Source organism: Heterocephalus glaber, unplaced genomic scaffold (assembly GCF_053883595.1).
Source record: "Heterocephalus glaber isolate CG9 unplaced genomic scaffold, H.glaber_assembly_v1.0 deba00001466, whole genome shotgun sequence".
Classification (NCBI taxonomy): Eukaryota; Metazoa; Chordata; class Mammalia; order Rodentia; family Bathyergidae; genus Heterocephalus; species Heterocephalus glaber.
Genome location: NW_028258313.1, coordinates 1559527 through 1586830, shown reverse-complemented (window position 1 = coordinate 1586830; position 27304 = coordinate 1559527). Strand labels below are relative to the sequence as shown.

Below are 27304 nucleotides of genomic sequence, written 5' to 3'. Positions count from 1 at the left end.
AGTGCCACCCGCACTGACATGTGCTTCTGCTCCCCATGCTCCTAGAGGCAGTCCTAGGGCTTCTGCTGGGCCTTCCTCCCATAGTGCCTCCCTCCACAGGTCAGGGACTCAGCTCCTGAGTAGCCTCTTCTCAGAGTGGCCTCCAGACTGGGGACAGAACCCCAGCGTGGGCTTGGGGAACCCACTGTGAGACAGACCTGAGCTAAAAACCATTCATCCCTTAGCCCACAGCCCACCTAGTAAGCCAGGGTCACTGTGGGTCTCCTGGAATCAGCTGGTCCAGAGCCAGCATCCATTAATCCCTCAAGTAAGTAGCAGTCACCCTGTAAGACCACAGTCCCTTCGGGGGAAGACTGGGAAGGTCATGGGTGTGAACCAGGATGTGCAATGTGGGACAGGAACCAGCTGGACTCCAGGAGTCTGGCTGAGGTACGCTGACTGCACTCTTACCTAGAGGCCCCCATCACCTCAGGGCTCTCCGTTCTCTGCCGTCTCACACTTCACTGTTCCTCTGTGATGAGAACACTTGAAACCCCTTCCTCTGGCTGTCCTGAGCATGTGATGCAGCACTGATGCCCAGTCACCGCCCACCCGTGTGCTGCAGCAGCAGCCTGGCCTGCACTCCTGGCTGGCCTGGCTGCCTGCTACCCAACTCCCTCCCCCGGCCCTGCTCTTCCAGCTGGCCTCGGAGCCCCGCTCATCCCTGGGCTCAGCTGCTCTGGATTCCAGGTTTGAGTGATATCACGCGGCCTCGTACTTCACCCATGTTCTCCAGGGCCCCACATGTGCAGACAGCAAGCTTCAGCCCTCTCTGGCTGAATCGTCGTCTGCATGCTCACCACCTTCTCTACCTGCTCATGTGACACAGGCTCAGCCGCTAGTTGCAGGGGCCACCCTGGCCCACCTCTGGTTGCAATGCACTGCCACCCAGTCCTGGCCCGGCTCCTGCTGTCTGTCCAGCCTGCTGCACCCCTCTCTTGCTGTGGTGAAGGACTGTCCTGGGACCCTCGAGGAGCACGAACAGGTCTCCTTGGAGGAACTGTGATGCCATCCAGTCCCCTAGGCCTCTGGTTTCCCTCCCAACTTTACCCAGCATGGGCCCCTCCTGGTCCAAGCTCTTCCTGAGCCCTTCCTGAGCACAGCACTGATGCCAGCTCTAGAATCTCTGCTCTCTGGGCCACCACAGTAACCAAGTCACGTGGCCAAGCCAGCTCCATGTGCTGTCACCATGACTCCTCAGCCTCGGTGTCCATTCCTGGGCATTCTCCAGATCCTGCCTGCGTGCAGTGGAAGAGCATGCACCCCTACGCACTCAAGTCTGGTTACACATCCAGAGGCAGAGGGTGGGGCAGGACTTGCCAGGGTCCTGGCATCTTGCAGGCAGCAGCCCTATGCCAGGCCCAGGTTCCCTGGCAGAGCAGGGCTGCTCTCATGCAGGGCAAGGGCTGCTTCCAGTGGCAAAGGAGACTGAGCAAACTCCAGGAGCCCAGTCTCCAGCTCTTACAGGACCTCCCCATGTGTCTGTGTGGCCACTGCTTTTTGGTCCTGCCCTCAGGATGACGGCAGATGCACACAAGCTGGATCCAGATGTACACTCAGCAACTGCAGGAGACTCTAGACGCAGTGCTCAAATGCACAGGCCTGCAGGAATGAGAGCCACGGGTTTCCCATAGGTGGGCGATGGGGAGAGTTCCAGGTCCTGTGTATGCTCCCCTGTGTCAACCTTCCCTGTCCTCACACTGTTCACTAGGTTGACAGATGTGCAGGGTCCCCGGAGGAGTCCTGTGTACCACGGCCAGCAGTGAGACTGGAGTTAACCACACTGCAGCCGCCTCTGCAGCACAGCACATACAGCTCTCAGCAGAGAACCTCTCAGAAACCCGTCCTGCAGCTCAGCACCGGAGCCTGTGTCAGTCATGTTCTCTGGGGACACAGAACTGGTGAGGGACAATGTGAGTGTGTGTGTTTGTGCGTGTGTGTGAACAAACATGTGTTTGTGTAGGCAGAGAGAGAAACGGGGGAGAGAGGGAATGAAAAAGGAAGGGAGTTGGGGATGGGCAGGAGGGAAGGAGAAGAGCAGGGAAAGGTGGAAGGCGGGGAGAAATAAGGAAAAGAAGAGAAAAAAGAAAAATGGCGGGGAATTGGGGACGGAGAAAAGGAGAAAGGGAGAGGGAGGAATAGGGAGAGAGAAACCGGTCTAAGGAACTGGCACGAGTGATCTGTGAAGCTGACATACAAAGCTAACCGAAGCAAGCTGGCCTATTAATAGAACTACTAACAAAACTGGACAGGAGAAACATCACCCTTTATCTTCACTGATTTCTAGGTAGAATTCAGGCTTTCCTTGGCTCTGCCGGTAAGCAGCCACGTCAGAAGCGCCTGTGCGGCCCTCTGAAGGGTCACAGCGCCCTCCCACGGCCATCCCGGCGAAGCTGCAGACGGCCGGGCGCTGCGCCCAGCCAGCTGCGTCCTCCTTCACACCTGGCCCACAGGAAGAAGTCCGCAGGGCGCCACCCTGCCAGCTTCCTCCCGGCCAATCTCTGAGCAGCTCTCCACGGGCCTGCTCCCTCATCTCCTCGGTGTCTCTCACACAAGGCAAGAGCAGAGGTATGGGGCGAGCTGCTGCGGCTCTGTGCTTCGAGCTGAGATGAGAAGACCTGCAGGCCCAGAGAGCAGCTGTGCAACTGAGTGCCGCATGCTGAAATCTGCCGGGACGTGGGTCATACGTGTTTTCAACACCAGGAAAACGAAGTCTCGGTCCCCGGGTCAACTTCTTTGCTGACCTGCCTGCCAAAGCCGAGTGTGGGGCTGCGTCTGCTTACACGGGCGACCCCGTCCGTGCTGACAAAAGCCACCCTGCAGTCCTGTGCGCGCTGCGCCTGCTGCCATTGGCAGGGCTGTGTGGCAGAGGGACAGATGTGCCCAGATCGGAGCACAGGCACAGCTGTGCAGCCCGCCAGGCTCTGCGACACTGACGGGTCCCACAGAAACGACAAAACGCAAGAGGCCAGGTCTTGGGCCCCACGCCTGGGCATTCACTGTCCCATTCACAGCCCGGGACAGGGTGCCGATGAGGAGTCCAGAGCTGAGCCAGGCTCCCCATGGGGAGGACCAAACGCAGTATGAAAGCCAGGAAGACAGCAGGGCAGACGCTGGGGTGACCTCTCCAAAGCAGGGGGTCCCCAGGGAGTGACCATCATCAGAAGGGCTCCACAGAGACCTGAGAGCAGGGTCAGCATGGCAGCCCCCACTGGGACCGCAGGACAAAGCGAAAGAAATTTGCAGTAAATATAAAAGCACAAAGCAAAGAAGAGGGAATATGTAGGAAAACCAGTAAGGGATGGCAGACGTACAAAAAGGGAGTTCTACACAGACCGTGGTGCAAAGTGTGGTGGGAAGCTGGGTCTAGTGGCACACGCCTGAAATCCCAGCACTCGGGGGGCTGAGGCGGGAGGATCACTGGGAGTTCGAGGCCAGCCTGGGCTACACAGTGAGATCCTGTCTCAGAAAACCAAAGAAAATTTAAAAAGTAAAAATAAAAGCGTGGTGGAGAAATAATATAGGACAATTCCCATTCTGAGGGACAAACCCTAAGCCCCACGAGGTCACCGTAGACACATCTGGACGCGTGTACAGGAAGCCACGACACAGCGTCACAGACCAACAGGGAGGGGCGCCTCACTCCCAGGGGCCGGTGTGCACGTCAGGACGTGACGCCTCCGCGCAGCTCGGCCCCGCCTGGCCGCAGGGATCCTCCAGCGCAGCCTGCCGGACGCAAGGCTCCTGGGGCCGCCCCGCCGGGTGCAGGCTCGCCTCAGGATGTGCCCCCTCACCCCTTTGGAGGACAGCAGGCCTCGGGGCTCCCACCTGTTGGCCACATCTAGGTCTGACTCCATCCTGTCCAGGCCCCGCATGACACTGTCCAGCTGCTCGCCCTGGTGGTGAAGGACCCTGGCGGTGACTTCCAGACGCCGCTGAGAGCTGCACATCAGCCCCGTCAGCTCCTGGCCCCTGGTCCCGGCGGAGGAGGGCACGTCCACACCAGTGCCCTGCCCGGACAGCAGCAGCTCCCTCCAAAAGTGCTCAATGATGTTGAAGACAACATCGCGGCTCGGCCGCAGGGAGCCGAACCAGTGCTTGACGTGGCCCCGCTCAAGGACGGTGACAGCCCTGAAGATGAAGTGCGAGGCTTCCTTCCTGATCGCCACAACACTGGAGAGGGGCAAGCCCATGAGGACCTCTCCAGCTCTGTCCGCCGTGAACTTCAGCGAGTGAGGCGTCAAGGACAGTTTCCCAGAGACCCATCGCTTCTCAAGGTCCAAGTAGTAGGAGCAGGGCCAGGAATGGACACAGACATCACTGCTCATCTTCCCCAGGTCTGCTGCACCACACCAAGGCCACACGTACGTCTCTGAGGGAGAAGAGGCAGGTTAGCGGGCAGGCAAGGCAGAAACCAGACCCACGATGCTTGGACTAGAGGCACAAGAAGCACAAGAAACCGACCAGGAAACCAAAGCACCCTGAAAGCTCTTCTTGGAATTGAAGGATGAAGCCCAGGTTCTTGTTTGGCAGGCAAAGGAAGAGAGGTGGCGTAGAGGGAAATTAAAGCCAAGACCCAGGTCCACACCTGTGTCCATCCCCTCGGTCACCCTAACAGAGCTTCTGCCCTCTGCCAACTGGGCACATCGTGAAGGACAGCTCCTGGGGCCAGACCAGCAGCTCATCCTCAGCCCATTCCTACAGGAAGGAGAAATAAAGTCTTTCCTAGACAAGTAGAGACAGAGAGAAGTCATCACCACCAGCCCCACCCTGTAAGAAATGTGTACGTTAGTCCTACACTGAAAATGAGGATGACCAACACCATCATGAAAACACACCAACGTACAAGGTTCGTTAGCAAAACATATACATAGAAGAAACAGAGAAAAATCAAACCTTAGCGTGACAGAAAACTTCCAAACCACAGACATGAATAATGAGAGGTGAAACAGAACAAAAACTTACAAAATAATTAAAAACAATAATGAAACAATAGGAGTAAGCTCATAGGTATCAAGAAAAACCGTGAGTGTGTATGGATTAAAACCATCAGTCAAGCTGGGCATGGTGGCACACACCTGTAGTCCCAGCACTGGGGAGGCTGAGGCAGGAGGATCACCATGAGTTCAAGGCCAGCCTGAACTACACAGTGAGACTCTGTCTCAAAAAACACCCAAAAATAAAAAATAAAATCACCATTTAAAAGAAACGGGGCCAGGGATTTAGCTCAGTGGTTTTGCCACCTGCTGCTGCGCAAGCACAAGAACCTAAGTTTGATCCCCGGTACCAAAAAAAAGAAAAAAGAAAGAAACGGACTAGCTGAATAGATAAAAACTATATGCTGCCTACAAGAAACTTGCTTCACTGGTAGAGACACATGGACTAAAACATGAATTATTGTGAAAAAAATATACCACACAAATGGAACCAAAGTGAGCAGGAATAGCTATTACTCAGATAAAGCACCCTTTAAATCAAAATTGTACAGGAGATGGGGGCATTAAAAAAAAGATGTGTTCTGTACATGTATCAACTCCATACAAGAGACATAATCATCGTGTACTGCACATATATTCTAATAGAAAGTTAAAAATAAAAAACAAATAAAAAAATAAGGAAATTAATTACACAATGATCAAAAGATCAATTCAGCAAGAAGATATAACTACGAGACCACTCAAAACCCTACAGCAAACATTACTAGATCTAAAGGGAGAAACAGACTCCAGGATAATAACAGTTGAGGACTTCAACATCCTATTTTCATCAGTGGGCTGATCATCCAGACAGAAAACCAACAAAGACACATCTGAATTAAAGCACACTAAAGCAAAGGGATCTGACAGCCACTGATAGACATTTCATTCAACAGCAGCGGATCCACTTTCTTCTCAGAACACGTGCAGCATTCTCCAGGGTAGATCACATGGCAGAGCACACACCAAGCAGCAATACAACTTTTAAAATTGAAATTATGTCATGCATCTTCTCAGACCACAAGAGAATAAAACTAGAAATTCACAAGAAGAATGGAGGAAAATATAGAACTACTTGGAAATTGAACAACACATTCCTAAATGACCAATGGGTAACCAAAGAAATTTAAAGAAAAATAAAAAAAGTTTTTGAAACAAAGAAAACTAAATACAAAACATATTAAAATCTGTGGGATACAAAAAAAGCAGTACTGAGAGGGGAGTTTATTGCAGTAAATGCATAACACCCCAAAGTAGAAAAAAGCTAGGTATGGTGGTGCATGCTTGTAATTCCAGCTACTTGGGAGCTTGAGGTAAGAGGATTATAGATTATGGGCCAATCTGAACAACTTGGGCCCTGTCTCAAAATAAAAAATGAAAGGAGTAAGCAGCATGTCGCTTAGAGGTCAAGTACCCCTGAGTTAATCTCTAAAATTGACCCAACAAATAACAAACATCAGAGCAGAAATTCATAAAGTCAAAACTAATAACACCCCCCAAATCCAGTGCAAATGATCAATGAAGCACAGAATTGGTTTATTAAAAAGGTAAAATTGGCAAACTTTTAGATGGACTAATCAAGAAAAAAGACAAGGCCAGGGATGTAGCTCAGTGGCGCCACGCCTGCCTGGCATGTGCAAGGTCCTCAGTACCAAAGAAAAGAAAAGAAAAGAAAAGAAACTATTGTAAACAAGTATATCTAACAAATTGGAAAATCTAAAAGTGGACAAATTCCTAGACACATACAACCTACTAAAAGTGAATTGAGCCAGGCACTTGGGAGGCTGAGGCAGGAGGACTGCCACAAGTTTGAGGCCAGCCTGGACTGCATAGTGAGTTCAGGGCCGGCCTGAGGTACATAGTGAGACCTTGCATCAAAAAATAAAACACACAAACAAACAAAAAAACAACAGAAGTTAAACGTGAACTGAAAAGAAACAAAATGTAAACAGACTAATAATAAGTAACAAGGCTGAAGCAATAAAGTCTCCTGTCTATGAAACATCTAGAACCCGATGGCATTTGGCTGAATTCTACAAAACATGGAGAGAAGAACTAATGCCAATTCTTCTCAAACTATGTCACGCAGCAGTCACTAGAGACTGGAGGGGCTTGGGGGAAAGTGAGAAGAAAAACTGGTCTCAGAGGACACTGCCAGGCTCTCTCCAGCAGACCGGGGTGATCACTGGCCACAGGAGTCCAGACGCACCCCACGTAATCAAAGAACCAAAACTCCCAAACAGAAGTGAGGCCCGTGAGACGGGAGCGCCCCTCTGCACACAGGTGCTGGGTTGTGGTAAACACACACACACGCCGCAGTCACACAAGTGTGCTTCCTGAGCCAAGTGCCATCGTGAGCCACTGGGTGGCACGGTGGGGCAGCTCCTCGGGTGGCATCAGATGCAGGGCGCTGCTGCCGGGAGAAAGGCAGGCTGCACGTGAGTGCAGGGTCTGTGGCTGCAGGGCCCTGTCCTGCACTCTGCCCTGACGCTGTCCAGTGCGCCTCCTCTCCTGCTTTCACTCGGCCAAATTCACTCTGCGGAGCATGTTTCTCTTCCTATCTTTACAAAACGTAAGACCTCTCTACCTTTAAAGAAAAGGAAAAAAATAAGTAGAAGGAGTGCACCTGAAGTAATGATCCACAGTGGCACGGGTGATGCATACACCAGTAACAGTCACTTGTCGGCACCATAGCGATGACGCTCATACATAACCACGCTGCTTCCATAGCAGGGGTGCTGGGGGTTTGTTCACCAGACAGGTGGTGAGGAGTGGGCTACGGCTGTGGGAGGTCCCCGAGTGACAGGAACTCTCTGGGCATTGCTCTCTGAAGGGGCCGACTGGAACTCCTCCACGTGGTGTGTGACTTAGGTCCAGAACAGACGCTGTCTTCTTCAGCTACACCCACCGGGCCGGGAGGCACTGAGGGCCTGGCCACTGCCCCGTACTGACTGGCCCCTCCCATGCCACCTCAGTTTTCTGGGGGGTTTTGTTTTGTTTTATGTTGTTGTTTTTGAGGCAGGGTCTCCCTAGGCAGTTCGGGCAGGCCTCGAACTCCCTGTGACCCTCCTGCCTCAGCCTCCCGAGCCTCCTGGCCTGGGATTACAGGTGTGCACCACCTCGCCTGGCCACCACCTGAGTTTTCTGCCCAGGTGGGAAGCGCCACCAGGCCCTGGCCTGTCCCTTTCCCGCCCTGGCTGTGGGGCCCGCAGAGCCCTCACATGGACTTGCTGCACTCAGGACATGGTTCACAGCCCTTGTTTATCTGGCTGGAAGTTCTTGGGGGCTTCCAGGGTCCTAGCTCAGCCACTTCTTTGGGACAGGCCCAATGGTTCACGGTGTTTGTCCACCTGGGCCACTGGGGTAGGCTGAGGTCCGTGCTGCAGGCTTGGAGTCCCAGTAAGAGCAGCCGTCATCCAGTCCTGCAAGGGACGAGCGGAACAGACCAAGACTCGGCAGCTGGCCCTGAGGGATGTGAGGAGCCTGCTCCTGTCTTGAAGCTCTCCCTCTTAGGACCGCTAGGGCGCTGCTGCACCTGGGACGGTCACCTGGCCTTAGTTTCACCACTCAGAGTTGGCCACAGACAAGATGTGGACACAGAAACAAGCAAACAGGACAATGAAGGCCATGAGCAGAGGAGGAAAGGAAGCTTTTCTTAGCAGCTGCTCAGTACACACAAAAGACAGTGCCAGGTTAAAGTGAAAGACCACTTCAGTGTCAAATAAAAATAAACTCCACTCCCTGGTACCTCAGTCCAAGCACGTCCCCCACACTGCCAGGCCTTGTTCCAACTGCACGGCCAAGGCCTATCTGCCCAGGGCTGTGTCGGATTCACCACCACCAGCCATGCCTGAAATCACAAGGTCACAGCTCGGCCTGCGATCAGGACAAGCCCAGAAGAGAGCTGCCTACCAGGTATGAGAACGCTGTCATCATCACAAAATAAAATCAGACCTGAGACTTACGAGTAATGAGTAATAAACATGTCAGGGTTGCAGGCACCTTCGGGATAACCCCAGGTCGCAGAGGGAAACAGGGACCTCTGGGAGCCCGAGCCAGGCCTAAGAATCTGACCTTGGCCAGACCAAGGGAAAGCACCACAGTAAAAACAAACAAAATACTCGCAATCTCGTTGTGAGAGACAGCCAGGGTGTTTATAGCCTGATGTCACTGGAAAACAGGGAGATTTTCTCAGCTGTGGGAGGCACCTCGTCTTCCACACAGAAGGGAAGGTTTGCCTCTCCAAGGGAGGGCTTGCAAGGTGTGCCTGCACCCAAGTCCCTTGTCAGCACACTCCACGGGGCCACGCTGGAGTCCCCAGGGGGAGGAGAAGCCTGTCCAAAGTGAACCCCGGGAGACTGGTCCCTGATCTGGGAACCACCTGAGCCCTCCACCGCCGAGCCTCGTGGGACAGGGAGCGAGGGCTGGGGACTTGAGTGGCCGAATGCATGAGCCTCAACAGTCACGGCATCTGTGTCTCAGAATTAGGGGACGGTGCCACTTCAGCTCTGCCACGGACTGCAGTCTCAGTGGCCAGCTCATCAGCACACAAAGACCTGTGAACCCCAGAGAGCCCAGGGTTTGGGGAGCTGTGTGCTGGAAAAGGGGAGGAACCAAACCCACATTTCACAACACCAGCTGGTAGGCACAGCATGGAAGCTGACCCCAGTGACCATTCCTGAACACCCAGAACTGGGAGGGGTTCCATGACAGCAACCAGCAAACCTGCCCCTCGGATCAGAGGGCGCACACCATGGTTCCAGCTGCAGCTCCTTTGGGCCCACCACAAACTTTATGCCTGGAAAAGTTACCTCATGCTCTGCACCTCTATTTATCCTCTGGTAAAATAACTGCTCAGAAGAGCACCAGCTCTAAGATGCTCTAAAATGTAAGAGGAAAGAAAGGACTAAAAGACAAAGGAGGAGGGGGGAGCAGCCTAGCACTGTCATGACGTTGCGGATGCTTCTCGGGGGAAAGTGTCCCAGCCAGGCAAATCCTAGGGAAAGAAGAGAAGCAGAAATGCGGCCACAACTTTCCCACCACAGGTTTCCAGGGCTCCTTTCCCAGAAAACCCAAGCAAATGGACATTAAGTGGCAGGGCGGAAGCGAGGAAAAGAGCCCCGGGCATGCACAGCACCCTGTGCCCTTCCTGCTGGGCGCCCCACCTTGGCTGCCACCCTGGCCCCACACGGTGTCCTTGGCAGGGTCCCTCTCCCTCAGAGGCCCAGCTGCCTCCTGAGCTCCCATCCTGGCCTCTCTGTGGCCAGCGCTGCCCATGTCAGCTCTGCTGCAAAGGGCTTTTCGAGGGTCTGCAGCAAGTACAGTGCCTCGAGCCTCTTGGCCACGGGTCTATCACATACTCCACTCTGCCCCTGCAGAGAACACCCAGTTGTGGCAGCCTGGTGCGGCCTGCAGGCACTGCAGCTGCCCAGCCCTGCTAGGTCACCGCAGCAGTCCACAGGCTGCTCGAAGATCACCGCTTAAAACACACACACACACACACACACACACACACACACAAACGTGTGTGCGCGCGCACACAGAGCTCCCCGGCACTGCTGTCCCTCCCAGCTACTGCCCACTGACGCCCCACAGGTGCCTGTCCCCGCCACATGCTTGGCATCTCAGTGACTGGCGCCCACGTTCGCTAACGTCTGTGTGGCGCTCTGCTCCCCAACCGCAGTGGGGGCGCCCTGCGCTGAGGCTTTGGGGACGCCTCAGGCCCTGGCGGGTGGCACTGTGCCGGTGTCCTTTACTGATTCCTCCGCCTGTACCTGCCTGACTGGGCACGGCCCTGGTCCAGTGTGAAACCTTTTTTCCTAGATGAGTCAAGAGTACCATGGTGCTCAGCATCCTCAGCTTGATTCCACCCAAATGTACCAACCTCAGGAACTTTCCAGGCGCCAACTCGGACATCTGGCCGTCTGCTGGGAGCTCCACTCCATGCTGGGGAGACGTCTCTACCTCGCCCGCCCCTATCCCACGCTCCTCCTCTCGGTATGGCTCCCCTGGACCTCGCCTCTCCGACTCCCTCTTCCCCATCCTCCCAAGCAGCCCCTGAGCAAGTCCTGTCCTTCACCCGCCCCTCCCTGAGGCAGGGTGCCAAGCATCTGGACCCTGCCCTGACCACCTATGCTCTAGCCAGCCACGGGTCAGCTAGTCCCAATCATGAGCAGTTTACTCTTCTTCCCAGGAAGGGCAGGGTGCGGCTCTACACAGTGCCTGCCTAGCACGCAGATGCCTGGGTTTGATTCCCAGCAAAAGCGCAAAACATGCTTCTCACAAACTTCAGTGAAGTCCAGCTCCTTGCTGCAGCCTCGGGCTCTGAAGCCTTGTGCTCAGCCCCTTCTCCTGTCCGCTCAGGGCGCCTGGCTTGTGGTTCTCCACATCCCTAATGCTCCACCACAGCCGCAGCCCTCCCGCACTGCAGAGCACATGCACGTGCGTACACACAGCTGTGGACTAGGTCTGCACACTGCAGGGGACAGCTCCTGCACAGCACGGAAACCCACGCACACGGGCTGGGCGGCCCGTCACCCCACGTGCACTGCGGCCTGCACGCCCTCCCGTGCGGCCCAGCTCACTGGGGATGTGTGTGCTGAGCCTGGCTTCTCGCCCACCTGCTGCCAGCTGGAACCTGCCCTGCTCATGCAGGTAGGGACTCAGGGCCACATTGACCCTGCATACAGAGAACCGCCGAGGGGTCACAGCAGGGCCTCTGGGAACAAGCCCGGGGCCACACAGCCAGCACACCTGAGGCCCGAGACAGCGTCATATGTGCCTTTCAGCACTTCCATCACACATCTGCCCACAAGCGAGACTCAACAGCAAGTAAACACGCTATTTTTAGTTAATTTCCAAAGTAACTGAACCAGCAACACTTTGCACACCTTCCACACCTCAGACTCCAGGCTGCAGGGAGAACAGAGGGGCAGTGTGTACTGCGGGGGTGGCACAGGCCTTTTCCATGACCTGTCCTCTGCCTGCGAGAACCCTCTTTCCGCTCCCTCAGAGGCTCTGATCTGCCGGCTGGGCGTTCCAGCCACACTGCAGCACTTTCCCAGGGCATGTGGTGGCCCTGCAGAGACCCGGTGTGAACTGCAACCCCCTTCCTGTTGATCTCCTTGGGGGACCCCACCCAGAGGCCCAGGTTTTGTAGGCCTGGTGGGGCCGGAGGATGTGCATCACTTGCTAGTCCTGGCTGTGACAGCAGCTGCTGGCGGCACACCTGTGAGGCAGTCAATCCTCTCTCCACCGCCTCCAACAGTGCTGACACTAACACCAGAGCGCCACCATGTGGGCGAGGGAAAACACAGCACCAAATGTCAGTCAGACCGAGGGGCTCAGTGCCCTCAGTGCTCAGGGAGCACACAATCTGACGGCCCTGACCACCTCATTCCCAGGGAACATGGTCTCTCTCAGCCACAGTGCTGCAGGAATTCTCAGCAGTGCCCATCTGAACTTCATTCTGTGTAGGAAAACAAACTGGCCGTTTCTCCTCTATGCTCACATCACAAGCTGCATAGAAGACTTCTGTGGCCCCTGAAAGTGGAAGGATTTCCCTCTACCAGCAAGCAAGCAATTCAGCAGCATGCATCAGCTGGAGTCATCAAGTGCAACTCAGCTCCAACGCCGCTGCCTGCAGACAGCACCAGCCCCACAGAACAGCAGAGGTGTCTGAGATTTGTGTGTGCATGTGCGTGTGGAAAACACAAACACAAACTCAGTTTCTCTTGTATGCTCACAACATGCTTCTGACACCAGGCATACGAGAGTTTTCCAGTAAGCGAGCAATCATGCAGAGAATGTCTGCTGGGTCCTCCAGTCCAACTAAACACCTCACAGGTGCCCCACCTCAGATGCCACCGCAAGCCCAGGCCGCCTCACCTGGGATTCTGACCCCACCCGGCTGGCTATAAAGCAGGGTCCCCACGACCCCTCCTCGGGGTGGACGGACTGCTCCTGTCACTCTCCGGGCTCGGGAGAGGCTGGCTCAGTGCCTGGTTCATCAGCAGGATGTTACCAAGGTGCAGAGGAGGAGAGCACAGGCCAGGTGCAGGGAGCCTGGGCTTCCTGTCCTCCCTGGGCCTGCCCTCCCCGTGCCCAGATCCCAGGAAGCCCTCTGAGCCCTGGCCTTGGGGCGGGACTGACTACTGGGCCCTGGAGAGCAGCTGGACCTCAGCCCCTCTGCCCTTGGGGAGGCCCGACCCTGGGATCCTGCCTTGGTCTTCCAGTGTCAGCCCCGAGGTGAAGCCGCCCAGGGCTGCTGGCCAGTGGCCGGCTCATCAGCACACAAAGACCTGTGAACAACAGAGGGCCCAGGGTTTGGGGAGTTGTTTGTCAGGATAAGGAGAAAGACCCAATAGATATTTGACATGACACCATGCCTATGTAGGAAGGAAGGGAGAGAGACTGGGGAGATAAGGGGAGGAGGGAGGGGAGGTAGAATAAGTAAATACGCATGCCTGGGAGAACAAGCTCTGTTCCAGACAGTTTTCAAATGCTGTCTGTGGGGGGACTGTGGATGAGTCCACCTCAGCTCTCTGTACACTCCCACTTCCTACCATGCCTACCTCACAACAAAGAACTGCACTCTGCAACCCCAAGAGTCACAGTGAGGCCCACAGGACGAGGGCACCGGCATGTGGCCATCACACAACCCCCAACCAGCACTCTCCTCTTGTCCCTGTCCCTGCCCCTCCTCATGCCACACCCCACCGTACTTGGACCTCAGACTCTCCTGGGACTTCCTATCCTCCTCATTCCCCCTTTTCTGATCTACCCTGTTCCTGTAACAAGGACTCAGGGGCTGGGCCTACAGATGCCCAGTGGGTACATGAATATAGGGTGAAGGGTGCCATCTGCCTTCAGTGTATACCTGTCTCCTTTTGTGTCAGAGTTTGTGCCAGATCTGTGCTCAGCTCTCCCCACAGGTACGTTAAGCACTTAAGGAGCGTCTGTCTAAAAACTAGTAATCCAAGGGTTATTAGTCCTAATGTACCTAGTCTATCTGGTCCTCCTTCAAGACTAAGAAAGCCAGGCATGGTGGTGTAGGCCTGTAATCCCAGCACTTGGAAAGCTGAGGTAGGAGGATCAGAGCAAGTCTGAGGTCAGCCTGTGAGAACCTGTCTCAAACAAAACAAAACAAGATTGAAAACATCAAGACAAGAGCACCTAAAGTAATTCTGGACTTGCAGGGACATCCCATTGCCAGTTTTTGCAACGTCCAGTCCAGAGGCCCTGGAGTGAGTTTCACAGTCTTAAGCCTACATCCACATGAGACTTCAGGAGAAGCAGAGCGTTGCAGACCATCCCACGATGAGGAGACCCTCCAAATCCCCAATCAGAAGCAATTACGCCATGACAGGAACTGAGTCTGACCCCCAAGCAAGAGTCCTGAGCTCGCGATGGGTCTCCCAGAACCTCACAGAACCAGTTCAGAGATTACCAAGAACGGATCGCGACGACCTATGCTTCAAGCTACATGGTCCAACCCTTGCTTTTTTTCTGTAGAACCCAAAGTTTCCCTCAGCCTCTGGAGGTAGATCTCGAGCTTCTCGGTGCTCCGAGCGTGGCCACACGGATGAGGGCTCTTCCCTGGTGTTTGGGGATCGGGGCACGGGCCTTTCGCGCCGCGCCAACACTGCGGGTCATTCTTTCTGGGTAAAGCCCACACTCCTCAGAAAGGGCCCCCAGACTAACCGCCCCGACGCCCGGAGGCCCAGCATCCTCCCAACCCTGGCCGCGCCGACCCCCGGACCGGCCTGTCCCCCGGGACCCCGTCGGCTCCTTGCACCCGCTGTCCCTTGGTTCTGGGAAGGCGAAGGTTCGCGCCCATCACCGCGTCAACTCTGGCGGGCGGGTTCTCTCGAGGAAGAGCGCGAGAGGCCAGCGCCGCCACTCACCTGGGGCCGGAGGCGCGGGATCGCAGCCACCTGACAGCCCGCGCCCGCGTCGCCGTCGCTCCAGCACCTGCGCCTGCGCGGAGACCGGAAGTGCGCGGGGCGCATGCGTGAGGCTCTGGTGCGCCGAGGCTGGAGTTTTGGCCGGAAAGCGAAGCCCTAGCGTTTCTGGTTCTGGGCTGCGACCCATCCATCTCCCCGCGGGACCCGTGAGGGTGATTGCTTCGCCCGCTTCTCGCCCGGAAGAGAGCGGCCTGGGCCCGCCGATGGACCGGGAGACGCGCGCCACGGCCGAGCAACACTTCCAGGCCGCGGGGGCCGGAATCCGGGGCGGTGGTCTGGCGCCGGTAGGCGTCGCCTTCATCCGGGAGCCCTGCGCCTTCTCTTACGCCGACTTCGTAACGGGCTTCCTGCTGCCCAACCTGCCCTGCGTGTTCTCCAGCGCCTTCACCGCGTCCTGGGGCTGCCGGCGGCGCTGGGTGACGCCCGCGGGCAAGCCGGACTTTGAGTATTTGCTGCGCAAGTATGGTGAGGACGGCAGGGCCAGAAGGGAAGGGCAGCGGGGCCGCGGAGGACCAGTGCCCCGGGACAGCAGGGATGCGGAGAGTCGGTCCCTGGGACGGTGGGGACAAGGACACCAGCGCCGAGGACAGCAAGAACAGTCAGTACCCTGAGACAGTGGGGGCGCGGAGGGCTAGTGGCCAGGGATAGCTAGGGACGCAGATGGTTTGTAGGAAAGCAAGGGACAGAGGGTTAGAGGACATCAGTACTCCTGGAGCAGCCGGGAACACAGAGGGCTCAGTACCCTCAGGACAGGAGGGCTGGGATCAGCTCCAAATTTGAGGGCAGCCAGGAGGGGACCTCCTGGAGACCCCAGGGACAATCCAGAGCCATGGATTGTGGACAGCGCTCATGAAGCATAGGAGGAAGGCGTGTCCAGCCTGGTGGGAAGTTCACTGTGACTGGTTGGGGGAGGACTACATAGAGGACTCAGCCATGTCTGTGTTGTCCCCCTGGCTGCAGGAGACGTAGTGGTACCTGTGGCCAACTGTGGGATCCAGGAATACAACTCGAATCCCAAGGAGCACATGCCCCTGCAGGACTACATCGCCTACTGGCAGGAGTATATCCAGCGTGGTGGCTCCTCCCCACGGGGCTGCCTCTACCTCAAGGACTGGCACCTGTGCAGGTGAGGCCCTGCCTAGAGCTGTGAGCCTGGCTCTGGAAAGGTGTGGGTGGGCAGAGGTGCTCCAGTCTATGCTGTAGTGTGGCAGAGTGCCTCATCCAGAAGGTCGGCCCTCACTGTGCTGCCCAAGGGGCCTGGGCCACATGTGTGCAGAGGTGGCTATGGGCTTGGCCCTGCTCTGTCTGGCATTTGGCCAGCGTCCTCTTGCAGCCCTGTTTCCTGGCTCTTCCCTGCCCCTCTGGCAAGCTGGGCTGTCCTCACTTACCTGGGCTGCACTGCATCCTCCCAGTGCCCCCTGCTCCTGCGGGGTGCTCTGTCAAGCACGTAGGCTGTGTAGCATGGCTGAGTTCTTGCCCAGCTTGGAAGTCTAAGAAGGTGCTCGATGCCTCCTCACCCACCCCACCTCCATGTAGCCTGCTGACTTGGAGTGGCTCGACTCGGGAGTTCCTGACTGTGATGATGCCCAGGTGCTGTCCGTTCAGTAGAAACTGCAGACTGAATATTACTCCTCTTCTCGGGCTAGCAGTGTGCGGCCCAGTTCTCTCATGATGCTGAGCAGTGGTCATGAGCCACGGTTCCCAGTCAGCTACGCCACGCCAACAGGAAGTGGCTGTCACTGTGCAGCGTGCTGTCTTGCTGAATCACAGTGGTTGGCCAATCTGATGGACTGCTTTTTCTTTTGGTGCTGGAAGTCGAACCTAGGACCTTACTCGTGCAAAGCACACACTATTCTAATGCTTTTTTAATTTAAGTGTTCTCAACACATATGCGGCAGGTTGGAAGCGCATGCTAACCTCGGGGATATCTGTACTTCCTGTCAGGAGCTTTGTCAAGATGCCCCTTGTAGCAAGTTTGTCCACCCTACTCCCAGGGGGCCCGGGATTGCTTCACCACACCTTGAGTGCCTTTCATGAGTGCAGACCCCCAGCAATGCACAGCGTGGAGGGGCTCAGGTAACAAGTGAACCAGGAATCAGTCCAGTGCTTGCATCATTTGTGCACAGAGGACATAGGCAGGACCCAGAACTCGGGCCCCTCTGATTCCCACAGCCAACCTGGGGTCATGAGCTGCCCCCGCTCCTGGCTTATCCCTCGAACAGCTGCTTGCTGGGCACAGAGCTGGCCCAGCCCAGGCAGCCAGCAGCAGGGACCAGCAGACCCAGATGCCGATGTGCGCTGTGCTTTGGGGGTTTAGGTGAACAGTGAGTGTGGTTTTGTTTCTTGGGATGAGTATTTCCCAGACATTGCATGGAGGATAATTATGTTACAAAACTGCTTGTTGTGTGAAACTCAGTTTTTGACTGTGTCCTGCATCTTACTAGACAGCCCTGAAAGCACAAGGGCAGAGGAGGGCGTGGAGACCACAGGGAAGGGTTCTAACGGGGGGTTGCTCAGAGTGGCACAGCAGGCAGGGGCCCTGCAGTGTCTTGGGAGCTGTGAGTGGCTTGTTGCTGTGAGGGCTCCGCTCCATCTTCATCTCTGACGAGGCATCAGTGTGCGTGAATCCAGGTGATGGAGTTGTGCCAGGGGTTCGTCTGTCTGGGAGCCTGTTGATGGGTCCAGAGGGGCACAGGCACCCCTCACCCTGCCCTCCAGCATCGAGCCCGCTAGGCAGAGGTAAGTTCATCAGGGAAGGAGGCCCACAGTGCGGGGGCTGGCGTGATGGCTGTGGTGGTGCCGTGTCACCGGCAGGTGGACCTCTGAGGTTGGGGTCCGTGGCCCCACCTCCGTGGTGGGTTACGTGGGGTCCAGGCCACCGTAAAGATGTCTTCTTGCTTCAGACTCTGGTCTCAGTGATTTGAGGGGGTTTGGCACAGGTCCCTAGGGTGCCAGGCAGCTCCACTGGGGCTCACCCCATCACGCCCTTGGGTGGTGTGCAGTGGCGTGTGCTGCAGCCGTGCGCTCCACAGGGGCTCCCCTGCAGAGGACCTGGAGGACGTGTTCACCCTGCCCGCGTACTTCTCCTCCGACTGGCTGAATGAGTTCTCGGATGCCTTGGGTGTGGACGATTACCGCTTCGTTTACGCAGGGCCCAGGGGCACCTGGTAGGTGAGGGCTGCGGTGGGAGGCCTCCCGGCCAGGAGCAAGGTTGTGTTCTGGGCTCCTGCAGGGTGCAAACCGGAAGCTCTCACACAGGTCCCCGTTCCACGCCGACATCTTCCGCTCCTACAGCTGGTCGGTCAACATCTGCGGGAGGAAGAAGTGGCTGCTGTTTCCCCCGGGGCAGGAGGAGGCCCTGCGGGACAACCACGGCACCCTGCCCTATGACGTGACCTCCTCCACGCTCATGGACACCCACCTGCACCCCACACACCTGCCAAGCAGCCCAGCGCTGGAGGTCGTGCAAGAGGCTGGGGAGATGCTATTTGTGCCCAGTGGCTGGCACCACCAAGTGCACAACCTGGTAAGGTGGGTGTGTGCGGCCCACTGTCTGCCTGCACCCTCCTGTCCTACCTGGTCCCCAAAGAAAGGGCTCAGAGTGGGGGCCCTGCACACCCTTGCCTCTCCCTGCTCCCTCCCTGCCCTGAGCCCATATGTTCGGAGATGGTCCCCACCCTGAGCCCTCATCCCCATTGGGCCGGCCCCATGGGGAGGCAGGAGTGGCCTTTCCTAGCTACGGCAGGCTGAGCCTGGCCATGTTCCCACACTGCCATGCAGGGCACAGGGCCTGGCGTGGGGGCCACAAGGAGTTGGCTCCCTGGGTGGGCAGTGCCGCAGTTGCAGGCTCGTGGGCCACCTGAGCCGTGCCCTGCAGGATGACACCATCTCCATCAACCACAACTGGGTCAACGGCTGCAACCTGGCCAACATGTGGCACTTCCTGCAGCAGGAGCTCCAGGCTGTGCAGCGAGAAGTTGGCCAGTGGAAGGACTCCATGCCCGACTGGCACCACCACTGCCAGGTGGGTGGCTTGGGGGCTGGGCGAGGGGCCATCCTGGAGACTGGGCGAACACCAGGGCCAGGCCAGACTCGGGGTGCTTTGTCCTCGTCCAGCCATGATGCTTCTGTCTCGAGACCCCAGCCCAGTCCTCGGGGCCTGGGGCTCTATCTGGGTGTGACCATGGGGCTCACTGGCCTCTCCCTTCTGGCCTAGGTCATCATGAGATCCTGTTCAGGGATCAACTTTGAAGAATTTTACCACTTCCTCAAGGTCATCGCTGAGAGAAGGCTTCTTGTCCTGGGACAGGGGGAGCAGGGGGAACTAGGGCCCAGCGCAGGCCTGGGGCTGGGCCTCCAGCAGGCTGCATTTGACATTGGCCGCCTTGCAGAGGTGCTGGCCTCTGTGGTCGAACACCCTGACTTCCAGCGGGTAGACACCAGCATGTTCTCGCCCCAGCCTTGGGAACTACTGAGGCAGCTGGAGGACGCCCTGGTAGCCACCAGGGCCCTTTAGTATCAGTGAGGGTTGGAGCGCCAGCAGGCACCAGGAGAAGACGGCTTTGCCCAGGGCCTTAAAGTAAAGGCCGTCCTGTCTGTGTGGCGGGACAGGTCCCTGGAGAGCAGAGCAGAGCAGAGTGAGGCCCCTTTCCTGGGGTCCAAGCTGGGGATCCTTGGGAAGGTCCAGTCAGGGTGGGAGCTCAGCCACTGACAAGCACCTGGGGTCATAAGATATCTGCCCCCCTGGCCTGCAGTGAGTATGATGAGCCACGCTTCCACATTCCCCTCACCTTCCCATAGCCTCCTGAGTGGCAGGGATCCAGGCTGCCTGTCCTGGCGTCCCCATGTGGCTGGGCCTGTCTCCAGGTCACAGATGCATGTGTCGCCACTGCCCTGTGCTGTGCATCTTCTAGCTCTGCCTTGGGGACCCCAGGCCCCAGCTGGAGGACTTGGGCACCTTGTGCAGGTGAAGCTGGCTTGTGAGCTGACCAGTGTTCACCCATAGCAGCAGGCACAGCATGAGCAGGTGAGGAACCCAAGTACTGGCCCAGGTGGGTGCCTGGGCTCTGGGTCCTGCTGTGTCCAGAGGCCACACACTGGTTTGTCCCGTGGCCTGGCAGGCCGTGTCTGCATGTAGCTGTTCTCATTGCACACAGTGGTGTTCTGGAAAGGCAAGCAAGCCGTTCCCAGCCCATCCACAGTGCCCCGTGGTACCCTGTGCCTCTGGTTCCTGTGTGTCACCCTGTTCTCCACACGTCTCCACCCCTCACAGCCCCATTCTTAGTGGCAGGTGCAACTGTGGGCAGAGGCGCAAGGCCCGCGTGAATCGGCCGCTTGCTTGCCCTGACCTTGGCCCCAAGGGCAGGTGAGGGCGCACAGAAGGTTGGGATGGGATGGACTCTGAGTCCCAGCTCTAGGGGACCTGGGACCCCGTTCTCCAGTGGGAGTCATGGGTCTGCCCAGTCCCTCGTGACCTGGAGCCCCTGTCACTTTGAGGGGGTCCCCTCAGAGCAGGAGGGTGACAGCCTCACAGGCCTAGACGTGCCCTGCTGTGATGTCCTGTGGGACTGCCTGGCCCCTGACTAGAGTGGAAGCCCAGGAGGGCAGGGACTTGTTCTGTCCAATGAATTACGCTGGGTACCTGGGAGGTGGCTGTGCAGCAGGTGCCTCACCAACGTGCCAGCTGGATGTGCCCCAGCCGCGTCTTCCCAGCTTCCAGAGAGGGTTGAGCGCCCCTGAAGCCCGGGTCCAGGCTGGGGTCATTGGGTTGGGATTGTAGGCCTTTGTAGGGGACAGGGGAAGGGGACGTTACCAGAACCTCTGCAGTGAGTCCTGGTCTCCTGCGAGCCACGGCAGCACACGGCGAATTACAGGAAAGGTAGAAAAATGAGGCTGAGAAGAAGCTGAGCTTTGGGTCTGATCAGTGCTGCTCTGGGCAGCAAAGACAAAGCCCCCAGCTTACCACACCTTTTATTCAGTACATCGGGAGAAACAACTGTAACAAATGACTTGCAGAGAGTTCAATAGTTCACATTGGGATAAACAAGGTGTAAGGGAAGGCTTGCAGAGAGTTCAGTACATCTCCGGCAAACAAGATGTTAATCAGTCCAAGAATAATGAGGAACTGAGCAGATGTTTGTTCTCCCAGGATGTTTGTTGTCCTGGAGAATCACAGCATCACTGGATCACTGAAGTCTCAGTTGTGACCGGAGGCCAAACTGGAGTTATTCTGTAGCTGGGCTGTAGGCAAGAGAACTAGGCTAACCAAATGATTTATCCCTAGAATTATGTAGCATTGCTCCCAACAGGCCTTCCTGCCGATGGAAGGAGGCTTTGCTCTACCCTCGGCAGCCCCACTGTGGCCAAGGCTGGAGCTTACTGGGGAGGAAGAAGGGGCTGTGGTCCGGGAAGCGGCCTTCCTCGCTCTGGTGGCCCCCTGTGGTGGTCCTCCTGGGGTCGTACCTTGAGAGGAGCCACTGAGGTTGGGAGTGCTGTGCTGCCTGCCTGAGTCTCAGCTTAGGGTGTGCTGTAGGTCCTGCACGGGCCAGGCAGAGAAAAGGAGGTGCAGGCAGTGCCAGGAAGGTGGGCGCCAGGGACTGCACCAGCCTTGCCTGTCCACCAGTGGCAGATGTCTCCTGCGCATGGTGGTGTCACTAAGGAGCTGCTGGAGCTCAGTCCCTTGAGCCACAGGTGGGATGTGTGCCCAGGAGAAGAGGGCTTTTGGTGTTAAAAGTAAAACTTGCAGCACCTTCAGGTCATTTCTAGCCAAGTAGCGGTAGCACTTCCTGTTTCAGGGCCTGTCCCAAGAGCACTGACCCAGAGACTCCTCACCAAACATTCCCAGGTAGAACAGGAAGGAGATAAAGCTCACTGAGGTCAGACATGGACCTGTGCCACAGAGTCCTGCCTCTGAGCCCCTGGCCGCGGAGGTGTCACAGCTCCCCATCTGGAAACACGTGGCTCAGTGGGCCAGCTCCACTTTCCTCTTTGACTCTAGGCTGTCAAGGGCTAGAAAAAGCCAGCACCCAAGGTCATGGTATGCAGGGCAGCAAACACCAGACACACACCCTGCACAGAGATCAGTCTAGGGTGTAAAGCTGTAGTGAATGAGCAAAGTCACGTTCACTGACTCCTAACAAATACAAATAAACCAGGCCAGGAGGCTGTGAAGGAAGGGGCCTCACACATGGCCACAGGACAGCAGCTGTCCCAGAATGCCAAGACCACTGCTTCCGCCAAGACCACCACACTTTGCAGTGGAAAATCCTGTTGTGAGGGCCTGTGCCCATGGACTGGCACTTGCCTTATTACTGATCCTTACAGCTAAGAATTACTGTTTCAAAATATGTAACCCTAATTTTGCCTTTGAAAATTTCTTGCTGCCTCCGCACCCTTGGAGGCTGTCTTTGTAACTTTCCTTTTCACACAGACATAATACTCAACAACCACAACTTTAAAAAGAGGCTTATTTTAGAGGATTTGTTCCAGGGCCAGCTGGCTCCACGGGAGGAAGGGACCGTGGAAGGGTCTGGTGAAGGGAAGCTACTTCGTGGCAGCCAGAAAGCAGGGAGGACCAAGGAGGGAAGTAAACCCTTGCAGGTCACCTCCTGAGTTACCCACCTCTTAACAGTAAGTAAGTATGGCAGTCCTGTGGTCAAGTCACCTTCCCAAAACTCCTCCTCTGAACCCAGGCATTTGGAGAACATTCTCAGGCTAAACCATCACGTTCTGCCCCGACCCCCAGGAGTCAAGTCTATCTCATTGTGCAAAATGCATTTAGTCCATCTCAGAGTCAGTCACCAGAGTGTTAACAGTTTCAGCATTGTTGAAAAGTCAAGTCCGAATGTCCTCCAGGCAGGAGTGGATGGTGGATGGGTGTGGTAAGGAAAACCACACATCGTGGTGGCCAGGGAGGAGAGAAACTCAGGCCATGGCCTTGTGACCACCTCCGGCCGGCCCACCCCTAGAGCAAGTCAGCTGCAGTACCCTATGATCCGGTCACTTCCCAGAAGCCCCACGTCTGAACAGTCGAGACATTTGGGGATGTGCTAGGCCTGAACCCTAACAAACACACCCTTAGTCTACAGTGGTGCACTTCTCCTTGTTACGACTGACACTGCTGTTCTCGAGTAAGGACCCTCAAGTTACGACCAGAGTCTCAGATGCAGATTTAACCCTTAAAGAGTTCAGTTATGGAAGGAACATTGCAACACCCTTTCCTGTGGGGTTCATTGAGAAATCCTGGGCCAGGGTCTAAGGACAAGGTCTACCTGTGCACAGGAGAGAGACTGAAGGCTGTGTAGAAGAAGGAGCCTGAGCCTTCCGTTGTCCAACTTGAGTTACAACCAGCCCTCGGGAACGAATTGAGTTTGTAAGTCAAGGGTCCACTGTATCATTCTTGGAGAATTTTGTTCTGGTTGGTATTCAACCAACCAGCTAGTTAAATATGTTGATAATTAAATATGATGCTCTCAACTGAATCATCCCACCCTGTGAGTCTTCAGGCAGGGGACGGGATGTCCAAACACTTGCAAGTATTCCTGAGAGGAATCATATTTTGGTCCCTGAGTCAGGAAAAGCTGAACTGCCAAGGTAACTCGTCTCCCTCCTGCAGTTCAGTGCCCCTGGGTTCTCCCAGCCCTGCCCTGGAAGGGAAGGTGTCCTGCAGAGGGCGGGGTGCAGAGACACAGATGAGCCCCGCCCTCTCGGAGTCTTGTAAGTAGAAGATCGCGTCATCTGCAAATAATGATCATTTGACTTCTTCCTTTCTTATGTGTACCCCTTTATTTCTATTTCCTGAATGCTCTGGCTAATGTTTTGAGGACTGTGTTGAACAGGAGCAGTGATAGTGGACATCTCAGACAAAATGGATTTTAGAATACAAAAAATAATCCGAGGCAGTGACATTTTATCATAGAGTCAATCCAGCTGTAAACAGAACCAGTACAAATACACATGCACCTACATAATAGAATATCCCTGAAGTGTGTGAAGAAAAGTTTGAGTTCTCTATAATGTTCTGCATGTTAATCCTGTAGGAAATGTAACTAGAAAAGGTTTTTTCCCACTATGTAGGCTATCTTTTCACATCGTTACCTGTTTCCTGTGTTGTGCTGAAGCTTTCTAACTTGATGTGATTCCATTTGTTGATTATTGCTATTATTTCTTGTGTCATTGGGGCTCTAGTCACAAGTCTTCCTGTGCTTGATTTCAATTGTTTGCCGTTTTCTTGTAGTGATAACAAAGTTTTAGGTCTTGTATCTGGTTCTTCGATCTTTTGAATTGATTTTTAAAATTTGTGTTAGTGTGTTTGCAGTACATAATAATTACATTCAGTGTGGGAAGTTGGTATATATAACACATCTTATTTCTTCCCTCACCCCTCCATGTCTTGGTTCTCTTCCCTTTTGCAAAATTGAATTGATTATTTTTTTAGACAGAGTCTCTATGTGGTTCAGGCTGGCCTTGAACTCACTATGTAGCCCAGGCTGGCCTCAAACGTGTGGCGATCATCCTGCTTCAGCCTCCCGACAGCTGGAATTACAGGTGTGAATCACAATACCTGGCAAAATTGAATTGATTTTTGTACAGAGTGAGACGTAGGATTCTACTTTAGTCTTCTACTTACAGAAATGAGATTTTCCCAGCACTATTTGTTAAAGAGCCTGCCTTCTGTCCAACATACGGGTTTGTTTCTGCACTCTGTTCCATTCCATTGGTCTACATGTCTACTTCTCACCAGCATGATGCTATTTTTGTTGCTAGGACTGTGAAGTATGTTTTGAGGCTGAGTACTATGAAACTCCAGCATTGTTCATTTTGCTCAGTATTGTTTGGCTATTACAGATCTTGGGTGCTTTTAAATAAATTTTAGGATTTTTTTTACCTAGTTCTGTGAAGAATGTCATTGGTATTTTGATGGAGATTGCACTGAATCTGTATTTTTTTTCCTTTTTTTGTTGTTTTTTTGTTTATTTTTGAGATAGGCTCTAGACATGTAGCCCAGGCTGGATTCACGAACTTGGAGCAATCCTCCTGCCTCAACCTCCCAAGTGCTAAGACTACAGGCGCGTGCCACCTTGCCCGCCTAAATTACCTATTTTAAACAAACAAACTTGGTCTGTCACCAGGCTGGGTGTGAGGGTCCCTGAGGCTGAAATGAGGATCTTAACTCATCTTTTCAAAATAGGTTTGCAGGTTCGCTAACTCCCATCGCAGAAATAGAATTTGCAGTACCGGTCAGTAAAAGACATGAAAAGATTTATTGGAGATAAGTCAGGGTGCGTGTGGGAGCTCAGAGAAATGAGACGAGATATGGTTGGGAACTGGTGATGCTTTGTGTGGTGGGTGGGAGTGTGGAATTCAATAGTCTGAGCCCTGTCTGGTGGGTGGGAGAGGAGAGCCCACTGCAGTGAGGTAATGGTCTATTCACATGGGAAACTCCAAAAGGGTGGTCCGTTTATGGGTGAAAGAGGACCAACTCCCAAGTAAAAAGGGAATGGGAAAACCGGTTTGTAGGTGAAAGGGAGTTGCCCAGGTTTGCTCTTTTGGGAGAAGAAAAATAACTGGGCTTGTGTCGTGAAGCTACAGTTTTTTCTTTAAATGTACAACTTTAAAATCTCGATTTCCTTGACTCTTTTGTATCTAGTTTTATTTCTTCGATCCTACCTCAGCCTATCACCTGTAAAATGGGTCAGTGCCTTTGGCGGGGGGTGGAGGGTCCACCTTTTCCGGGGATTCTACCCAAGGGAAGCGTAAGAGATGGATGGACCCCTTCCAGGAAACACCCCGCCCCCGTCCTGCGCTCTATTTCTTTGAGTCTGCATTTTTTAATTTCTGCCTTTTAACTATGGTGCCTCTTATGGACGAGTTCTCAAGTTTTTTCTTCCACTCGGGCTCCAGCCCCCTGCATGACACAAGGCACAGGTGCCAGGGAGCTGAAGGAAAAGCGGGCTGTGAGCTGAGGACCCCAGCGCTGGACGCACTGAGAGCGTGGGCAGCAGATCCTGAGCTCCCGGCCCCACCACGCGCTCAGAGGGGCCCATCAAGCCGCTGCAGTGCGTCTCAAGCGCATCGAAAGACACAACTCGTACGAGGACTCTGGGGGACTGTGCTCTGGAATACGCCCGGCCAGCACTCATGCGCAGACTGCACCTGCACACTACGCAGAAGCGGACCAGGCTGAAACTGCGCCTGCCGCCCCGCCGGGAAGGAGGCGGAGCAGCCCGCCCGAAGGTTTAGTTCAGTTCCTTCTCCGAATTTTGCACGCGCGTCTCTTCAGAGGAGACCGAAAAATACAATGGCTGACAGACAGGTGGGACATCAGTCCAGGATACTGTTGCTCGAGAGCGGTTTTATTTTTTTTTAGCCCAAGCAAATTCCTTCTTGCCGACCCTGTCGTGCACTGATAGTGGTTCCAAATGTCTGTTTCCCTTCTCTAGCTGGCCGTATCCTGAAATGATGTTTTCTAGCCTGAGTTTGAACTTGCTGTAGACCAGTAGGTATCATGATATCATGTAACCAATCAACTGCTTGCTCTGCTTCTGTGCTCGTTCCTGCTTGCAAAGCCCATATAAACTAGACGGACAGGACAAAGGACAGAGGCCTGGTTCTTGGAGGAACTGTCCCGACCAGGCCCGTCCACATAAATAAAGACAGCTGACTGGTGCAACCACTGTGGAAATCCGTATGGAGATACCTCAGAGAACTAGGGCTAGTGGTCCCATTTCACCCAGCTATTCCCCTGCTGGGTATCTTCCCCAAAGAATTAAAAGAATCATAGCACAGAGATATATGTGACCCCATGTTCATAGCGGCACAGTTTGTAATAGCTAAGGTTTGGAAACAGCCCAAACGCCCATCAACTGGAAACTGGATAAAGAAGATGTGGTTTTTTAATAACATGGAATACTACTCAGCCGTAAAGAACGAGAAACTAGAGTCATTTATAGCTAAATGGCTGCATATTGAGGCCATCCTAAGTGAAATAAATAGGACACACATGTGTAAATACCGAATAGTTTCTCTAGTGTGAGAAACTGAGAGTATAAATAAGGATGAAAATGATTAAAATGAATAATTGATAATTTGAAATAGGAACAAAGGTCCAAAGACGAAGGAGTGAAGGGAGGGGAAGGGGAAAAGGAAGAAAGGAAAGGAAAAAGTATGAGGAAGAAAATAAAATGGAAACAAAGTCTATGGAAATACCGAAGGGTGGAGGGGGTGAAGGGCGCACAGGTAATGGCGAAAAAAATAAGAACTAAGATAAATCACGTTCAGGTACAAACACTCAGTGATAAATGTAAATGTATTTTACACCTAAAA

General features: G+C 54.7%; 2 protein-coding genes across 11 annotated transcripts in view; one reads left to right on the top strand and one right to left on the bottom strand.

Moving 5' to 3' along the window:
* Positions 1-10986, bottom strand: part of Snap47 (synaptosome associated protein 47) — a 43253-nt gene extending 32267 nt beyond the window's left edge. The window contains exons 1-2 of one of the 2 annotated variants that reach the window (XM_087181036.1): positions 8764-10986; positions 3868-4411 (exon numbers count right to left, since the gene is read on the bottom strand). In XM_087181036.1, the coding sequence (XP_087037162.1) occupies positions 3868-4367 (500 nt within the window). In that variant the 5' untranslated portion in view covers positions 4368-4411; positions 8764-10986. Of the gene's footprint in view, positions 1-3867; positions 4412-4627; positions 4980-8763 lie in introns of those variants that run through there. The other variant, XM_021252133.2, reaches the window with a different exon arrangement.
* Positions 10987-15010: 4024 nt separating this feature from the next.
* Jmjd4 (jumonji domain containing 4) lies at positions 15011-25613 on the top strand. 9 transcript variants are annotated; one of them, XM_021252135.2, is made up of 6 exons: positions 15011-15445; positions 15941-16106; positions 18013-18147; positions 18275-18506; positions 18858-19004; positions 19197-25613. In XM_021252135.2, the coding sequence occupies exons 1-6, from the start codon at positions 15184-15186 to the stop codon at positions 19494-19496; spliced, it is 1242 nt and encodes a 413-aa protein (XP_021107794.1). In that variant the 5' UTR covers positions 15011-15183; the 3' UTR covers positions 19497-25613. The 9 variants fall into 9 exon arrangements, with proteins under 9 accessions (XP_021107794.1, XP_012924701.1, XP_021107793.1 ...); XM_013069247.3 differs by having other exon boundaries at positions 18239-18506; XM_021252134.2 differs by having other exon boundaries at positions 17983-18147.
* Positions 25614-27304: the final 1691 nt, after the last annotated feature.